At 39.3% G+C, this 20033-nt stretch overlaps 1 protein-coding gene and 1 long non-coding RNA gene across 2 annotated transcripts in view; one reads left to right on the top strand and one right to left on the bottom strand.

Annotated features, from left to right (window-relative positions):
• Positions 1-9798, bottom strand: part of Pou2af1 (POU class 2 homeobox associating factor 1) — a 23590-nt gene extending 13792 nt beyond the window's left edge. The window contains exon 1 of the mRNA XM_005334252.5: positions 9118-9798. Within this exon, the coding sequence (XP_005334309.1) occupies positions 9118-9133 (16 nt within the window). The 5' untranslated portion in view covers positions 9134-9798. The remainder of the gene's footprint in view (positions 1-9117) is intronic.
• LOC144377183 (uncharacterized) overlaps positions 4508-20033 on the top strand; it is a 23868-nt gene continuing 8342 nt past the window's right edge. The window contains exons 1-2 of the long non-coding RNA XR_013437881.1: positions 4508-4649; positions 5104-5225. This is a non-coding gene — a long non-coding RNA (uncharacterized LOC144377183). The remainder of the gene's footprint in view (positions 4650-5103; positions 5226-20033) is intronic.

The raw sequence follows: 20033 nt of genomic DNA on the forward strand, positions 1-20033 counted from the left end.
ATCTGTGGGTTAGGCAACTGGAGGAGATAGCTGGAAATTCAGTTGTTTATTCCCTGATTAACCTCTAATAGTGATTTTCTTATGAAAGAAACAAACTTTTCCTGAAACACTCACTTAAGGACCACTCCCTTGGAAGGATTTTCAGACCCAGAAACAGTTGTGCACTTAATGTCAGATCCAAAGGCCCAAGGCTCACGGTGGCCTGGGATACAGTCGTTATGGGTGGAAGTAGTCCCAATGATGGACTCATGATAAAAGCCAAGATACCCGTCAAGATGAGCTTTGGTGGGTAATTCTCAGATTTACTAACGAATGGCCCTCATGATGTGGGGGATTCCCCTGTGAAGGACAGTGCAGAAGAGTTGGGGTTATTAGAATATCAAGTTTGGGAAAGCTGTGACTAGGTCAATTGTTGAAGAATTTCCCCTTCCCCTTATTTACTAGAAACCCACAAAAACTGAAAACATGACCTTCACATCTTCAAAGCTCCACAAAGACAAATGCAACCCTTCCCAGCAGTTTAATCTGTAAGCCAAGAACCTGTTCGCAGCCACCATGAATCTTGTTGAAAAGAGTGAAGAATTGATCAGGTCAGGTGGTTGTCTGTGATCTGAAGAACCCTAGAATATAGTTATAGTGACTGTAGGTGCCAAAAGAGGGACAGAGGCAGGGAAATATGAAAGTTAATGAGCAATCTGAACTCTGGATAACTCCTCAGAACTGCTCCATCTTAACTTTTACATTAGGGTTCTGTAGACTTGGTTTGAATAAAGAGAATTATGACCACAAAAATTGTGTCTATCAACCGATATGTCCTTGGATGGTCTTCCCAATGCTAAGATGCATCTGTATGTCTCAGAATCTTAGCGAAGAACCTATCATCAATGCCTCAGGACCTATATACCTATATGTCATATGTTTGGTGGCATATTTCCTGATCCCAGCTACCCTTACTTCCTTCTGAAGATAATTTATTTCATTTGTTAATTTCTCTATCTAGAAATCATTCCATTATTGGATGGGTTGATGGATAGATGGATGGATGGATGGATGAGTACAGGCATGAATGGGATGATGAAGAGATGACAGATTTTCCTTCTGCACCTTTCTTCCCTGAATTGACATGGCTTTCATCCAACATTAAGACTTTCTCCTATTTTCAACTCCTTTGCCTCTCTTCATTCCTTTCTTTTCTCTCTCTTTAAGATTTCTCAGACCAGAAAGTTTTAATAAGCTTTATTTTTTTCCTTACTTTCAATTCAGTGTATGATTCTTTCTCTTTTTTTTTTTTTTTAGAGAGAGTGAGAGAGGAGAAAGAGAGAGAGAATTTTTTTTAATATTTATTTTTTTTTTAGTTCTCAGCGGACACAACATCTTTGTTGGTATGTGGTGCTGAGGATCGAACCCGGGCCGCACGCATGCCAGGCGAGCGCGCTACCGCTTGAGCCACATCCCCAGCCCCGATTCTTTCTCTTAAATTAAAAAGAAATTCAGATTTTTTTAAGGGTGGTCAAATTCTTTTTGGTCCCAACACCTGGCCTGAAAATGATTTTAGTTTAAAATTTTTTGGCTACCAGCTCTTCCCAGAAATTGGTACTATGAAACCATTACTAAGAAAAGGAGGTAGCACATAGTTGTTTCGGTTTTCAGTATCATTAGTGCTATTTCTTGCATATTTCAAGTGTCATTCTGCTCATGAGTAGTTTATAAACACCTTGCTCCAATCTGGTGAATTAAAAAACAAACACAAGTTTTCCAGTCAGTACAAGACTTGCTAGCATCCTACCTTACCAGGGTGGTAGGGTAATCATAGCCAGGTTGGTCACAGAATGGGAGGCTTAACCATCAGCTTAATCATGAACCCTATTATTAATTACAAGACTCGGAATACATGCCCCACCATTTCATAAGAAATGCAGAACTCAAGAGGGCATACATGTTGCAGTCTACAATTAGCCTGCACAAACTTTGTTCTCAGTGGTAGAGTGAAAGAGAATAAGAAAATGATAATTGTAACTACTATTTATTGGTTCGTTCTTAATGCTAAGCACAGTACACCCAACCCTATGAAGGAAGAGCCACATCCTTGGCTCATACATAAAGAGATGGTGGCAGAAAGAGGCAAAGGGACTTGCCAGCATCACACACCACTAGGCATAAACCTAGAAGATGAGCTTTAAACTATTAATAGCAAACAAAGAACAGAGATGGCCCTCTCCAACTCAAATTAAAACCCTACTCCACATCTCACTTACACTCACACACAGAGATGAGAAAGGACAGGCTGGCTCTTGCAAAGTCTAGAAGATTCAGAAGGAAGGAAGTTCCCAGGAGGCAGAAGCCTGGACTCCCAACACAGGCTGCCACACAGGATTTCCATTATAGCTGCTCAGGAAACAGAGGTACTAGATTATTTAGAGCAGTCTCTAGGCTCCTCTTTGAGCCTTCCATTAACCAAGATGTCTGCAAAGGTCCCAAGGAAGGAGGTGCAATAGCAAGCACAAGCCGGGCACAGTGGGACCGCATGTAATCACAGCAGCTAGGGAGGCTGAGACAGGAGAATCTCGAATTCAAAGATAGCCTCAGCAAAGGTGAGGCACTAAGCAATTCAGTGAGATCCTGCCTCTAAATAAAAATACACACACAAAAAAAAGGTTGGGGATATGGCTCAGTGGTCAAGTGCCCAAGTTCAATCACCAGTACCCCCCCCAAAAAATATACCTATATCTATATTTATATGTACCTACTTATGGATATAGATATCGAGCACAGATCCTGTTTTCTTCAACCAGTAAGCTGAAGCATAAGCCAAACACATCAAAAGTGAGTTCTCGCCAGGCATGGTGGTGCATATCTATAATCCCAGCAGCTCAGAAGGTTGAGGCAGGAGGATCAGGAGTTCAAAGCCTGCCTCAGCAAAAGCAAGGTGTTAAGCAACTCAGTGAGATCCTGTCTCTAAATAAAATACAAAATAGGGATAAGGATGTGTCTCAGTGGTAGAGTGTCCCCGAGTTCAATCCCCAGCACCAAAAAAAAAAAAAAGTAAATTCTCAAGACTGGTAGACTTCATTTGCCCTTGGCCTTTACCTAGTGTGGAAGGCCTAAACTTTGATCAAGAGCACTTTCTAAGTGTGTGGCAAACAGAACAGCTTAGCAAGTCATTACTTGAGGTCTGGGTCAAATTAATTTCACTATGTGGGTGAGTAACTAACCTAATCTTGAAGCTTCAATTTCCTCGTCTATGCAAAGACCTTGCAACAGAAACTATGCCATGGAGTTTTTATGAGAATTAAATGAGATAACACATTCAAAGCATGGCAAAGACTGGCAGTTGTCACACCCAACATCTGCCTTCTCCCTCCTTCCAAACAACCCCTGCATTCTGGAGTGTGGCAATGTGCCCAGCTAAACAGTTATGCTGCTCTCCCTCCTAGGTAGGAGTGGCCGTTACATGTTAGGAGTTTTGTGTTGGGGGAAGGGGCAGTGATAGAGAGGCATTGTTTTTTGTTTCTCCCTTTTCTTCCTTGACCTTGTCTGAAAATGTGAAGAACACAAATATAGTGGCTCAAGTTAGAATGATAGAAAATGAAGAAATCTTGAGGACAAAAGCCATAAGCCATGGATAGCAGATCAGAAAGACAGGGATATCATTGGTGCAGTATAGACTCCATACAATCCTGAGCAGATAAACATGAGCTTCTTTTACATGACAGAAAATATTGCTTATTTAAATTTCTATTATTTCAGGTCTCTTCACGAGCAACAAAATGTAATCCAAATGGGTCCAACAGAACCTTTGGTATATTGCATGCACCAAGTAAGTACTCAATGACCTGACACTGCTATTTATCACTATTTAAGGGATTAAGTATGTTTTGCTCACAGTTGTGCAAAATCCAAAGGTAAAGTAGAAGCTAGGATTTCAATCTCCAACTCAGCAGTTCTCAATCTTGACTACACATGAGAATCACCCAGGAAAGCATTTGAAAATCCCAATGCCCAGGGAAATTTAACCAGAAGTTCCAAGTTGGGACTCAGGGATCAGTGTTTCCTAAATCTCCTCAGAGGTTTCCATTGTGTAGCCAATGCTGAAAAGAACAGCTCTAAGCAGATGCAAAAATCCCTTCCCTTATATCATGGACTCTCTTTTTTGGTGGGGGAGTTCTGGGCATAGAACTCAGGGGCACTCGACCACTGAGTTACATTCCCAGCCCTATTTTATATTTTATTTAGAGACAGAGTTTCCTGAGTTGCTTAGCACTTCGCTTTTGCTGAAGCTGGCTTTGAACTCCTGATCCTCCTGCCTCAACCTCCTGAGATGCTGGGATTATAGGAATGCACCACTGTGCCTGGCACATTATGGACTCTTGGATTAAAAGGTGCTTTATTTTTTTATAGGTGCTTAACTCAGCAATAAGCACTGGAAAAGAATTTCAATCAAGTTCAGTTTCCTTGCCCTTAGCCAGGAAAAAAACAAGTTTCATTTCATATGAGATCCAAAGTGGTTAGGTGGCTGGCTGATGGCCCTGTGTCTGATTTTCTATGGTGCAAACTAGAGTCTTTGTCTCCTGTCTACAAAAACAAGGCCTTGTCTACAGCATCTCACAACCAGGATAAGAGGTTTCAGAGAAGACCTCTCCCCATCCAAGGTAGGCCTACTTGAATATTGCTAGGTAGTTCTTAAAGGTGAAAATTATGTTAATGATCATAATCACCCAACTTCAATTTGGTTGGTTCAGAATGAGAAATTGCAGGACATTTTCATTTAGTCAGAAAATAAACTGTTTTTTGGAAGAAATTAGAGGGGGGAAACTGACATACTTATTTTGTAATGAGAAAGTTAAAACAAACATTTATAGGGCTTCTTAATTAATCAAATGTGCACACATTCAATGAATAAGTGTAGACAACCTTGATTCTTTTTTTGTTTGTTTGTTTGTTTATCACAAAAGAATACATTTGGAAGAAAGCTTTCAAAACTTTTTGGGTGTAGAAAGGGGACAAATTTGGCATTTAACTTTAGTAAATGTGGGGAGAAAGAAATAAAATATCCACCATGAAAACCATCTGTTCCTTTACCAATTAAATCTGTGTGCTTGGTAGATGTGTCACCTATTCCACCTGCAGAAGATGCCTGTGAATTTGTGTCTCTCCTTTGGATTCAACTTGTCTTTCACAGCAAGAACCACTGAATCAGTCAGGTTAAGTTTGTTTTCCATTAGCAGGTAAGTCTGTTTTCCATTGTCATGTAGATTTAGGCTTACACCTATAATCCCAACAGCCTTGGAGGCTGAGGCAGGATCGCAGATTTAAAACCAGCCTCAGCAACTTAGCAAGGCTCTAAGCAACTCAGCAAGACCTTGTCTCTAAATAAAATATTAAAAAGGGCTGAAGATGTGGCTCAGTGGTTAAGCGTCCCTGGGTTCAATCCCTGGTACTAAAAATAAAAAAGGAATCACTGAATCATGGATAAACTTGGTAAGCACTAGAGGTGTTTAGGCCCATTAAGTAAGCAAAGATTGTAACACAAAATAGAAATATTAGAGGTGGTGTTCCTTCTTGTTTTAAGTGTGTCTGAATCCATGCAGGAGATTTCAAGTTTCCAAAAATTATATGTATATTTACATCTTCCTTCCCCTTAAGCACCCTAAAAATGTTGTCTATTTAATGAAACCCTAGGGTAAATCCTAAGAGCCGAGTTCTATGTTCATGACAATTTTGATATCCTAACTTATCTGTTTGCTAAACCTCCTCTCTGTTCAAGTTATCTGAGAGCAAAGGCATATTTGTGCCGTAATAATTTGATAATAGCTATTTCCTAAGATGCTTCCTCGGGGTCTACAATAAAGCTAACACCAAGGCCCAGTCTATGGGATATGAAACAACCAGTCAAAAGAAAATCAGTTAAGTCTGTTTTCCATTATCATGTAGATTTTTTTTCTTAATACAAACAAGAGTAATAAAATGCAGCTGTCCGATTTATTTCCTCTCTAACAAGTGGTGTTGGGTATATTATACACATATTATCACTTTTAAGGAAGAAATTCAATCAAATCAATTTTGGGCATTGAACAAAGTTAATAAATTGGCTGCAAGTTATATCTACCGTTGCTGCTGACACAGTGCAAGCCCAGGATATTGAGTACCTTAAGGAAATGAATGCTTGAAGTCCAAAGCAAATTATCTAAGACCAGAGGGCATAAACTTTCTATAACAGGCCAGACGCTTATCACTATACGCTTCATGTGATGTACTGTCTCTGTCACAACTATTCAGTACCGTCATCAAAGCAAAATAGCCTCGAATGAGATGCAAATAAAGAGGCATGTGTTCTAATAACTTTATTTACAAAAACAGGCAGTTGGCCTGATTTGACACCCAGGCCATATTTGCAGATCACCATTTAGACACTTGGAAAAATGTCACTAGATCCTAACACCCAAGAATATTTTTGATTGAGGCTTTTTATCTCTTCTAATCAAAGAGTAGAAAAGGACATACAAGAAGGAATTTGGTATAACCCTGATGACTCAAGATGGGCTTACCAGATGGAAGATGTCTGGTAGGGAAGGCAGTCACTGACCTGCTTATCAGAGAACTTGATATCACTTCGCCCATATTCTCTACTTTAGTTCTCACAAAAACTAATTAGAATCCCCATTTTCCAGATTTTTAAGAATATGAGAAGGTGAAATAATTCAGTTGATACCTACCTGTCAAATCCAGCCCTATCTCACTCCAAAACTCATTCTGGTTTTTTTTTTTTTTTTTCTGTTCCATGACTAGTTGGTGCAGATGTAAGTTCTATGCTATGTGGGACAGGCAGGCAGGGCCAAGTGCAGAACCAGAGAGAGAATCTGTGATTATCCAATTGGCCAGTCAAGTACATTTTTAATCCATAGTTGGGGCCTGAAGATCATTTCTCTGTGCCAGCAGTTCGGAGTATTGTCACGCTATTCTCGGATCTAGCAAAGCCTGTGTTCACATTTAGTCCACAAACAGGGGTCATGGACCAGGTAAGAAGGAGGCAACTTTTACAAAGTGAATGTTTTCTTAACCCTTTCCAGAACCCCAGGGCACAGTCATTTCACCTCATGCCTCCAGGGTGTTTTCTGAAAAAAGAAAGTGCCTTTTCAGCACTCTTGGTGTCTGATTTCAAACCCTGCCCTTCCATCGGTGATTCTAAGTGGGTTGATGATGCCGCCCTGTTTTTACTGGTTTTCCCACAGGGTTTAGTCATCCAGGTGCCCTCCCTGAGTACCACATATGTGGGTCCTGGTTGAGAGGATAGGTGCAGTGCACAGGGCCTTTCCTAGTTTTAAATTAAGACTCTAAAGGACAATTAAAGAGAACTATGGTGTGCGTTCATTTGAACATGTGGAAAAGTTCACCCCCAATTTATTCCACTGAAGAGCTTACATGGAGTTTTTGCTATATCTGGCTAGCCCCAAAGGATATGAGCAAAAAGCATGCCCTTTGGCATCCCCTTTTAAAAAAAAACAAAAAACATACTTTTCATCTCTTGGAGAATATTAGAAAATAAAAAATGTAGTGTCTAACTGAGAAGAGAAAATATTACCTAGAGAAGTAACCCATCTCAGAGGCTGAAGCAGACAGAACCAAGCAGTTAGCATCATTTGCTAAGGATAGCTCTGCAAAAGGGGTATTGTTTTTACTTCCATTTTAAATATAAGAAACAAAAGAACTGAAAAAATGAGGGACTCACATAAAACCCAAATAATTCAGCTCAAAGTGAGAGGTCATATGGATGCTTAGAAAAGACATTAAGGCCCCCTGCCCTAACCCACAAAGCGCTCCCAATGGAATTGGCTGTCATTGCTTCTGGAAGGATAGGATATTTCTTTATCCTCTTTCTGGTCAAGTTGTACAACATCCAAAGTAAAATGTTCCTAATTATCTTGGAAGGAGTCCATAACTCTAAATCCAAATTAAAGTTCATTTCTTTTTATTAACAAAAATGCATCTCTCATAAAAAATGTTGAAGTCACTCCTTTGTGTCTTGCATTAACAAATTCCAACTCCAGAGAATTTACACAATAAAAACAAAAATTGGTTATAATGGGTCTGTAAGTCACATTTTAATTAATGAATTTATATTTTCAGAACTTCAAAGTATCCAATAGAATAGTCAATTATAAAATAAACTTCCTAATTTACCTTTTTCTATAAATCTATATTCTCTTAGACTAAGTTTGCTCTGGAGGTAGGTATGCCTGAATTAATTGAAAGGCATTTTAAAGAACTAAGCACCTTTAAAAAGAATAGAGCAATTTTTTTGGTGACACTTCTTGCCTGAAGAAGTACAGAACTGGACTCCCATAAGCTTCATCTCTCAAGAGATTGTCTATTTACTTCATTTACCTCATAAAAGAAATATTACAGATAATCTCTGTATGATTTCAATGATGAATAACACAAGTTCCTGTTTAGTCCACATAATGGAAAATAAAGTTCACAGTTGTTCCATCCAACTCCAGGGATAAAAATCAAGGTCAAAGAGACACCTCCTTCCTTTCCACACTGGGACATACTAGTCTTACCACAGAATGGGAAAAAGAACAAGAGGCCAGAGAGCAAAGCGAATAAAGACCCACTTCTCAAAATCAGTTTTCCACCCTGTGTCATTGCATTGACTTTCAGCAGAGAGCTAAAAAATTCAGATAGAAACAGGTCCCCCAAACTAAACAACGGGCTGAAGAGTATCTACCCATAAAAATAAAGCCCCTTATGTAAACAACTGTACCACTTTCCCTTCTGGCCCCAACCCCGTATCACATCTGGCTTTTGTTTTGTGAATCATAAACTGCCCTTTCCTCACCACAGTGATTCATGCACAGAAGCAGAGATATGATGAGCTGTCCCACCTTGGGACACTAGCTCATCCCCCTCACCCAGCCTGGAAAATCAGCATCACCTCTGACAGGTTGGTTTCTCCACCAGGCTCCATCTCGCCCACCCCCTTCCTTTCTGCTCCCCAGCTTGGAACCCAGGCCTTGTAGCCCCATCACCCTCACCTCCCCAACTCCAAGCCAAGGGTGATCTCCTGGCCCCTGACTGTGCTTACTTGGCTTTGACAGCCACAATCAAACCACTTACGTTTTTGCCAGAGCATGGCCTGTGACAGGATGTTGCCTTTTTTCTTTGAAGCAGACAGTTTGGCTTCTTTAATGTGAGACCTGGGTGTGCTTTCCTCCAGTGGAACCACTGCTTGCTCTGAGGCTGCTTCCTCGGCTTTTTAAAGGCCTGAGTTCCCGCTGCGTGGGGGCACGTCATCACATCCTCCCACCTGAGGCACGGGTGCACTTTTTCTTCAGCGACGCTGCCTGTCACCCCACTATGTGTGCATCCTCAGAGGCCCATTGGCTATAGAGAGTGCTTCACACCAGAACCAGCCAGCTGGGACTGAACAACCACAAAGCACAGGAGGCCGCAGCCATCTGCACAGAGCCACAGTGTGATGTCCCGCGTGTGAGAGTGTGAAGGTCTGTATGGGTGAGATGGTGTGAGTAACCACGTCAAGTCTTGAATCTCTTTCTTTGGAGGATCCCAAAAGAACCTCTGGAAAATGCTGGGTTTTCTCTGGTGCTTGATCTGGGTTCCACCACCAGGACTTTGGCCAGACTCGGCCTGCCATGGGCGCCTGCTCAACGGGAAATGCGATTCCCAGGGGTCACTGATTCTCAACATGGGAGGAAGCACCTGTCCTCACTTCAAGCCTCACTAAACAACCTCCTCCTCCTTTAATATGGCTTTTCTGTTTATTCTACTTTGAAATGCAGTGGCCCCTCCCCTAGCCCCAGTCCCCACCAAAATGGCAAGCCTTAATTTTGTTTAAATATGGAGGACACTAGTTCTGATGATAGATATATCCACAGCAAAAGAGGCCAATTCAGGGAAGAAAGGAGAAGATGCCCACACTCCTTAAATGGAGCTGGTTTCTCAAGGGGGTTTTGTTGGCCCACTGAGAACAGGGCCTCTCTCCTAGTGCCCCCCACCTGATTAACAGGAAGCTTCTCAAAGGAGGAATAATGGGTTAAACACTTATATTGTATGGGTGTGAGCCACAAGGATCCTTCTCAGTTTGGAAGCCTTCTGTCACTGTGTATCTGAAATCCACAAGTTCAGGATCCAGTGACCCAATCAGTCTGGGGTCTAGCCCACTTGGCTAGGACCCCCTAGGGCAGGCCTGGGGCCCTGCAGCTCTGCAGGTCTGGTGCCTCAGAGCAATCTTGCATCGGACCCTCCCAATGTCATGGGTCAGATACAAAAAATTTTTTCTCCTTCTGCCTTCAGCCACAGAGCTGGGGGCATATAAAGCCCCTCCCAGTGTAGCTCTTGCCTTCCTCTCCAATGCATCTCCACTGCCCTCCTACCACTGACTCCCAGTGCCTTTCTAAAGCACTGCTGAATATCTGTGCAAACCCCTACTTTGACCCTCTGTCCTCTCTTGCTGGGTTCATCTCCCCTCTTTCATCTCCTCTCCCCATCTGAAAATCACCTCTTCGTTTTTCAAGATCCGGCTCAAATGTACCTTTTTTTTATAATTTAAAAAAAAAAAAAAGTACTCTGACTCACCAAACCTCCTGGCCCAGAAAATATCCATCCATTTTTCTTAGCTGTTGAAGCATTTGGTCTGGTCACTAAATGAAGGAAAATGGTTGCATGCCCCTGTAGGTTCCTTAAGGAGGCTTCACATAGGACCTGGGCCATACTGACCTCTGAAAAAGTTTCACTTTATAAAGTTAAGAATGACTGTATCTAATGGGTTGTTTGTTTGAGGGCAGGTCTTAGAGGAGAAATGTTCACATAAACAACTCACTCACAAGAGAGTGAGGGCTGTCTCTCGGCTGAGTTTTGGGCCTCACCCAAAGCCTCTAACTGCAGGAGGATGGACAGCCTTGCAGTGAAGGTAGCAGGGTCATAAAGCACTGGGCCTCTTAGAAGCTTCCATTGCAAACAGTGGCACATCCATCATCAGGCTTGGCTCAGTCCCAAGAGACGTGGGTTTCCATGAAGGTTCTGCCATTCACTTCTGTGTCCCCTTAAACAAGTCACAAAACACTTTTAGTCTCAGTTTCCATGTTTATAAAATAAATAAGCAATTCTCTGAATGTCTCATAGATTCCTCGGAGGATGTGAACCCTGCTGGCCCTCTCTCACATTGATCGTATTTTGGCTCCTATTCTCTCCAAGTCCATGAAAACAAGAACTTCTTATTCATCTCTGTTTCTCCTCACAGGCCTAGCATAACAATTTTCATAAACTAATAAAAATAACTACTTACTGTGTTCAGGCTCCAAGTTCAGCCTTAAATACATTATCTAATCTAGTCTACACACAACAACTCATGAGGAAACTTCTATCTGTATTGTTTCAAGAAACAAGTGCTTAGGAAATTTAATTTGCACAGTGTCACAGGGCTACTACACTCTTGGGTAAATGACAGACTTAAGTTCATCTGATGACACCCACAGCTCTAAATAATTATACTAGTAGATATTCATTAAGTTGGAGTCAGTGAAGGGCAAATGGCAGTCATGTTTATTAGTATCAATGCAGGATCACTATGATTCAAACCTGGTGCACATCAATAGAAGCTTATACCCTCTGGGGTAAATCCCTACCCTCTAGAAACAGGGAGAAGGGGAGACCCAGAGATGCACCCATAAATCAGATTTTGTACACTGGCAGACACAGCCAAATAATAGAGGAAGGGAAAACTAATGGCTGGACACATAATAATGAAATTTTAAAATAACTAACACAAGGAGAAAACTCCAAAATTTTACTGAGAAAAGTATATTAACAACTAAGCATCAAGAATCAGAATAAAAGTACACTTCTCCATAGCAAAATCAGATGCAAACAGACAATGAAGAAGTATTTTTAAACTATTGAAGAAAAAGAACACTGAACCTGTAATTTTTAAATCCAGCCAAACTGCCATTCAAATATCGTAGCATAACAAAAATATCCTGAGACCTGCAAGGCCTCACATTAAAATTGCTCTTTGAGGAAGTATTCAAATGAAAAGAGCTACCTAGGAGGATGTTACAAGAAATATCAGAACAAAAGATCATGAAATATCTGGATCAAGCTTATTATAGGAATTTTCTTAAAACTGGAAACAAAAAGAGAAAATTTATCTATAATAACACAGAATATATTAAAAAAAATCTACATGCTTGCCACAAGTCCATTGGACATCATTTATATTATTTTCTACTTAATTTTGTGATATGAAGTTCTAAAGGAAATCAAAGGGGAATTTGATTTTACTAATGTTTTTGTTGTATAAAGAGGAAAATACAGATTGAATAATCTTTATCTGAAATTTTAGGATCAAAAGCATTTCAGATTTCAGACTTTTTAAAGATTTTGGAATATTTGCATATACATAGTGAGATATCTTGGGTAGAGACCCCCAAGTCTAAACACAAAATTCACTTATATTTCATTTACATCTCATATGCATAGCCTAAAACTAATTTTATACAATATTTTTAGCATATGCATGTTTTGACTGCAATCTGTCACATGGGGTCAGGTGTGAAATTTTTCACTGGTGGTGATAGGTAAACACTCAAAAGTCTCTAATTTTAGAGCATTTGGATTTGGCATTTTCAGATTAAGGATGCTTAACCTGGAGAGGAAATCAATGGCAGAAAATAAACGTGTGAGGGGCAACTGCCACTTCTGTTCTAACCATAAAAACAGAAATAGAATGTTTTATTTTTAAACCAGCAAAAGAAAACTGGACCTTTCTATGGAAAACAGAAAGGAAGTATTTTTAAAAATACAGTGAATGGAAAATAAAAATGAGATAACAGGATGAGTTCTAATATACAGTAATTATAAAAATATTAAAAGATTAAGTTTACCAATTAAAAGACACAGATTAATGGATTTAATTCAAATATTTTAAAAGATCCAATAATGTTAAGTTATAGTTCAATAAAACAAACTACAGAAAATTTGCAAATAAAAAATTAATGTAACCTTGATTCTAAAGCTCCATAAGGTCAATATAAGAAAATTATAGGCCATTTAATTTGTGAACATAGACTCAAGAATCCTAAATATTAGTTTGTAGAATACAATTCTGTATTAAGAAATAAAATTATATCATGAAATAATAATGATACATCAGAATACAGATTTCATGTAAGGAATGCAAGGATGGTTTACTCTTAGTATACCTATCAATATAATTCAACATACTGATGAACTGTAGGAGGAAAAATTAAGACATTATCTCAATCACTGTCTAAACATTTGATAAAGTCCAACATTTGTTTTTTAATGTTAGAAAAAAATTAGAAAATTTGGACTACAAGTACACTTCCTTAGCTTGGTAAAGCATATACCAAAAGTCTACAGAGATAATATACATATTGGAGAAATTGTAAACAAATTCCTTCAAAAAAAAAAAAACAAGTTGTCCTATTGCATTATGTTATTCATTTCCAAAAAGTTTTATCTACAATTTCCAAAAACACATGTATTAAACACAAAAAACATGTGAATTATATCATGTTATTGTGCCAAATATTATTCCAGACTTTGGGGATACAGCAATAAACAAACCAGAAATTGTTAGCAACATACAGACAGATAATTGGTGTTGGGTAGATAGAAAATCCAATTGACATTCTTCAACAAATGATTTGTCATCAATGCAGATATGGATACACTAAAGCATAGAAAAATTGATGGCCTACAGGCTTAACAATCCCTAGACACTGAAAAGAGTCTATGGCCAGACATTCAGTGCCATTTTTAAAGTCTGATGAATTTCTTGACCTTAGAAGTGGGAGAGAAGGGGAGTACCAGAGTGATTTTAAAGGGTACCCTTGAATTCCATATGCATATAAACATTTTCCTTGGCAGACAGTCCATAGAGTTCATGAACCACTGTTCATACCCAAGGTTAAGAACTACCGTTTATTTTAAAGAAGTTCTATGATATCAAATTTTGAAATATGAAAGAGAAATTGCTTAAATCTAGCTAGAACAATAATGGGCTCTGAGGTAAAATACGAAGTCCACAGGTAAAATATTAAATTCCATTGCTGTCTACAATAAATTTCTCACATTTCTTTACATACTGCATTAGTTAAGCCCATTTCTCATTTCTCCAGCAATTTTATAGCATTTTATTCTTCAGCATTTCATTCTTCCATCTAGGGGAATCAGGAAAATATAGTGAAGAGATTATTTAATTTACATTTGGAGAGCCTTGTTTGGAATCTGGCTGTACTGCAAATGTGAAGATTTGTGAGTTGTTTAGGTTCTCCTAGTTGTAGTTTATTCCTCTTCAAAATTGAAATAATAATTGTTGCAATGATTAGATACAATAGTGTGGAGTATTCTATATACATTAATTTTATTCTTTGGTTCAGACCAAGAGGCTACATAACTGAATTCCATTGAATATTTTTGTTCTCAAAATTCATGTATACTAGGGAATCCTTCAAGCTTTGCCAATTTCTGCTTTTCCAAGAAAAGGGCTGGCCCTACTACCTTTGCAGAAGAAGCATTGGGTTCAGACCACATCTCATCTTTTCAAGCTGCCAGCCACCATCTGCAAATATGGCTGACAGCTGCTTGGCAGGTCCTTATCTAAAAATGGCATAAATTATTGGATTTCCAGTTTTATCACACCTTACTTACTCATTATGACTAGGCATATGGAAGGGAAATCACACTGGTCTGATCAAATGGAGATTGAACCAACCCAATTGGACAGGATGGATGCCAGTGTTCGGAAGACAGGGTTTTATTACATGTAACAGCCTGGCTTCTGTGGCAGTCTAGAGGGTGTCCAATTCTCCTTATGGCTATTTTTGAATGCCCTTTGACACTAGGCAGATGGCTTCTAGTCACACTGACAAACTTCCATCAACCCAGGCATCTGGTAAATATCCATGTTCCATTACGCAGATGAGAAAAACAAGGACCAGGTGACTAAATTATTATCTATAGCCCAGTGCTGCTGTAAATTATCATGGAAAATAGTCAAGAAAGTCTGGTGGTTACTGGTAGAAAATAGCCTTTGCAAAAGGAAAGTCTCCAGACTGTTCTACCCACTTTGTGGTCCTTTCAAGACAGAAAGGCCATGTTCTGGTTTTGTTTGGTTTGGTTTGGTTTGGTTTTTCGTTGTTTTGTTGTTGTTGTTGGTTTTGTTTTTGTTTTGTTTGTTTGTTGTTGTTGTTGTTTTTATTTTTGCTGCAACATTGCTTGGTACCACCTACCACTGAATAATGGCCTTTATTTGATATTTTTGCCATATGATCAATAGTACCTTTCCCCACTCCCTGCACATTTGATGGCCACCTTTAAAAAATATCTTCCATGATATATATTTCCACTAATGCTTATTAAGCACAAACTCTGTGCTGGAAATTATGCTAATTACTAAGGCAAGGAAGACACAGTTCTCGTGGTCAAGCAAGTTATTAGTAGTGTTAAAAAAACTGATTTTTTTTAAATAATGGAAAGTCCCAAAAGAATTCCTAGAAAGGGATTCCTTGGTTCCCATTCAAATTACTTGGAATGCTCATTATATAAAGAGATATTCATGGGCTCCACCCCAGCCCCCAGAAAATGACTCAATAGGTTTGGAGTGGTCCATAACTCTATTAGTTTTTAAAATTTTCAGGAGACACTGCTTTGATATTTAGGAAACACCAACCTAAACAACCAAAAACCGGCCCTTCCTTTTTTCTCAAGATTCCTTTTTCTATTTATCCTCTCTCATGCTTTCTTCATTGGAATGCCCCTAAAAAACCCTGATTAAGAAGAAAAACAAAAGCCTCCAACTTAAGCATAGCGTGGAGCATTCCTTTGTCTAGCTAAACACATAACCATCATTTCCCACACACTGGAGAGAGTTTGGCATCATGAACGCTCTGCTCCCAGAAACAATCCCATTCCCATAGTTGCCCTAAGAAATAGTGTTCTGGTGATCCTATGACCTACATCCACTCTTCCTGTCCAGGACTCAACTCCCTGAGTTCCATTGCTTCTCTGGGTGACCTTCAAAGGCCCCCCAAAACATAGACATCAGGGATGCTGTTGGCCTGACCAGCTACTGACCACTGCCCTATTCCCTTTGAGCTGAAGCCTCAAATGAGAGAAGGGAAGGGAATTTGTCCAATGATTGTGGTAAGACTCATCAATCATCCTTCCTTCTGAAGGCACAGAAAAGGAAACTCCTCCTCTTCCTTTTCCTGAAACACCTGGCCCTCTAGGGACTCAGGTTTTTACCAGGTGTGCTTTGTGCCCAGACATTATGGAAGTAGGAATTGCAATAAAGCCAAAGTCCATTTCCTTGTGAATTAAAGGGATAGTTTACTATAAAAAGACAATGGGCCAACATGTGAAGACAAGTCTCTTTGCATTAATGCCATGTTCCTGGGCAACTGTATGTCATAGGTACAGATGTAGGGCCAGCAGCTTCATGGTTTTTTGGTTTGTTGTTGTTGTTTTTTAAACCACCTCTTCTCTAAGTTGATGGGAGAACAACTCGAATGAATGAATCAAGAGATGTAGAACATCAAAAATATACAGAAAGATAAGTTAAAGAATAAGAAAATGAGGAAAAATGAGAGAGATAAATATAGCTCCAAATTATAGATACCTTGGGAGTTCAAAGAGAAAAGTAATCAGTCTCCAAAAAGAGAGCAGTTAATTTAATTGAGCAGGTCCTTTGTGGACCATGGTAACTCTAGTGAATCTAGTTAACGAAGTGAGCTAAGCCTGCCCTGTGTAAACCCAGAGACAAAGCCAGATTATGACCTCCAATCAATACCTGGGTGTCCATGATCCCCTGGGCCACATGAGTCTTTGACCACCAAAGCACACAATGTCCAGCACATAAGAAAGACTTCATAAATTATTATTGCTGCTACTATTATTTTTATTATTGTTATAATCATTTTTATTAAAAATGAATATGAAAACTTTTGACTTGAGTCAAGTGTTTACCATTATGGGATAAAGTTTTTTAAAGGGTATTAATAAGTATAACAGGCACACAAATGTAAATTGAATAAATTGGTTGGCATAAACACTTTTTTCTATAAAGATAAATAAAACCCCCTTCATTTATATTTTTTTCAAAAAAGACATAATCACAACATGTTGGGGGTGGGAAGCATGTAGGATAGCAATGGAGGTAAAATAACTCAAAAGCTCCACATGTATCTTTCATCTCCCAAAATCAATACGGCAAAAGGTTATGAGCACTTACCATACACCAGGACCTGTTTTGGATACTTTGCTTAATCCTCATAACAATGCTTTGAAGTATTAGTCTTATTTTATGCATGAGAAAACAGACAGAAGGAGATTTTAAAACTTGGCTAAAGGGGCTGGGGTTTTCGCTCAGTGGTAGAGCACTTGCCTAGCATGGGTGAGGCACTGAGTTCAATCCTTAGCACCACATAAAAAATAAATAAATAAAATTTAGAAATATTAAATATACATACATATATAAAATATTTTAAAAATATGTTTAAGAAAAAGAACTTGGCTAAAACACATAGTTGATAAAGAGGAGAGTCAGAGATCTAACCTGGGTAATCTGATTCCACAGCTTTCAATCACCACAAGAGAGCAAAGTCCCAGACAGTCAATCCTTCATTCACCCATTTATTCATTCAGCAAATGACATTTGTTAAATGTCATTCTAATAGCATCCAGTCTTTGTTTGGCACTGAGAATATAGCAGTGAACAAAAAATGCAAGGTCCCTGACTTCATAGAGTTTACCTTCTGGTGGTGGTGAAGGAGTTAAAGGAGAGCTATCTTCCTACCAGACAAGGAAAGCAGTGGACCAGAGAGTGCCTCTCAAAATAGAGATCTTGGGCACATTCAGAAAAGCATTTCTAAAAACCCAGTTGAATTTGATAGACTTTCAATCAGTCTCCTAAGTTAGCAGATCCAACATTGGAATTTAGGGCCACTAGTAAGAGTCCTGAAAAATGCCACAAGGTTTTAAGTTTTCCTACCACAAGCATGGAATGCAGATGAACCAGAAATAGACCAGTCCCCACAAAGATGAAGGCCAGTTTCAAATAGCATACTCGTAACTGAATCAAACCACTGCATGTTCATCCAGAAAAAGTGTGAATACTAGAGTGTAATTCATTAAATTATACTATAATATTACTTTAAAATATATTTTTTAAAAACCCAGTTGAGGAATATAGTTTAAAAACCTACAATGTCATTAAACCAATATATTCCACATTCAACAAATTTAACAAATATCATTTGGATGACAGCCAGCAGCTGCCCTCACAATGACAAACAGAAACTAAGCTCAGGGAGGCCCAAATTCAGTCTGATCACAGGAGGTGGAACCCTGACTTTGGTGAGCTTTCTGCTCTGCCACTGAGACCTCTAGAGGGTTGACTAGAGATGCTGAGCCCATAGCTAAAAGTGTAAAGATTCTATACATCCTTGCTCTCACTTTTTCCCCAAAGTCTTCCAAGCCAGCCCAGAATGAATCTGACAATGTATCTTCCTCAAACAAGGGAGCCAGTTTGCACCAGTAATGTGGATTTCACAGGTCAATGCACTGCAAAACAAAGTTCCAAACAGACTTCTAAGTAGTCCCAGATCCATCTCAGCTTGAATTTGGATTGCTCAATTTAGAAAATGATGCCAGGCTATGGGTTACAGAAACTTTAAGGACTGCCTCTTCTGGGACGAGAAATATGAATTCCTAAAAATGTGAGTGTGCTCAGTAAAGTCTCATTGATTCATTGATCACTGATCATTGATCCCTTTTTCAGGGGGTGAGACAGCTGTTTACACAGCTGTGACATTAGAGGTTGCACCTGAAATTGGAAAGCAAGTCATAGCAGTCAGCAAGCCCCAGGGACCCTATGCAGGATGTTGATTGATGAGCACAACAGCTCCAGTTCCCTCTATAGCCTCAAACCCATGCTGCTGAGTTTTGAGTCTTGAGCCAACACACCCATTTTTCATTGCTTCAATTTTTTTACACAGGAAATACACAGGAAAATTAACTAGGTGTGTCTAGAGGAAATGATACATGAATCCCAAAGAGAAAGCAGAGTTTTCACCAAATGTTGCTCAAGAATTCTACCCTCTCTTTTTTTCTTGCAGCCACAGATTTCAGGTTCCACAGAGCCTAGAATCTCTGTTGGCAAGCACTTCCTCCTCTTCACCATCCAATCAGCCTGTGTGTTCTAAGCAGAATTATGTTTAAGGTCTCTCACATTTCTGAGCACCATAAACAGCCTGGTCCTTTCTTGTGTTCCATTTATAAAGCATAGAAAATAGGGAAGGCCTGGATTTTTAACTGAGAAGCAACAGGATCAGAATTTCACTTCTTTTGAAAGTGACTTTGGCAACAGTGTGGAAATATATAAGAATCAGAAGAAAAGGGAGGTAGAAACAGAATTTTTGAAACAAATGTCCCAGGAAGAACTCGGAGAATTAACTAGAGCTGAACCTAGAATACTAACAAGATGATCCCAAGCCACCTGACTCTCATTGTGTTCCATTCTGAGTATCTTTGCACTCTCAGAATCTGTCACATAGTAGGCACTCAATAAATGTTGAAAAGTGAATGAATCTAGAGTAAGCCCTTTATTTTTAGAATGAGGAAACCAGGGTCAGAAAGAGAAAATTATCTGACCATGGGCACCTGGCAGGTCAAGGTCAGAAATGGACCACAAACCCACAAACTTGATTCCCTTTTCCATTGATTTCCTAACTTGATCATGTATCAGAATCATCACACCCAGCACTCCAAGTCTTTGGCAAGTTGGGACAGAGGCAGACAATTTGCCTTTCTAACAAGTTCCAGGGTGATATGGAGACAACTGGTTCTAGGGTCCCACCTGAGAACCACTGCCTTATTCAGATCCCTCTTTATAACACCTTGTTTTCTCTTTAAGAAAGCAGAGCTCTTTCATCTCTTGCTGCTTGGCTCTGAGTTTGGGGGAGAACAGCCATTCCAACCTGGACAGTGGT

This window comes from Ictidomys tridecemlineatus, chromosome 4, assembly GCF_052094955.1.
Source record: "Ictidomys tridecemlineatus isolate mIctTri1 chromosome 4, mIctTri1.hap1, whole genome shotgun sequence".
NCBI classification, from domain to species: domain Eukaryota; kingdom Metazoa; phylum Chordata; class Mammalia; order Rodentia; family Sciuridae; genus Ictidomys; species Ictidomys tridecemlineatus.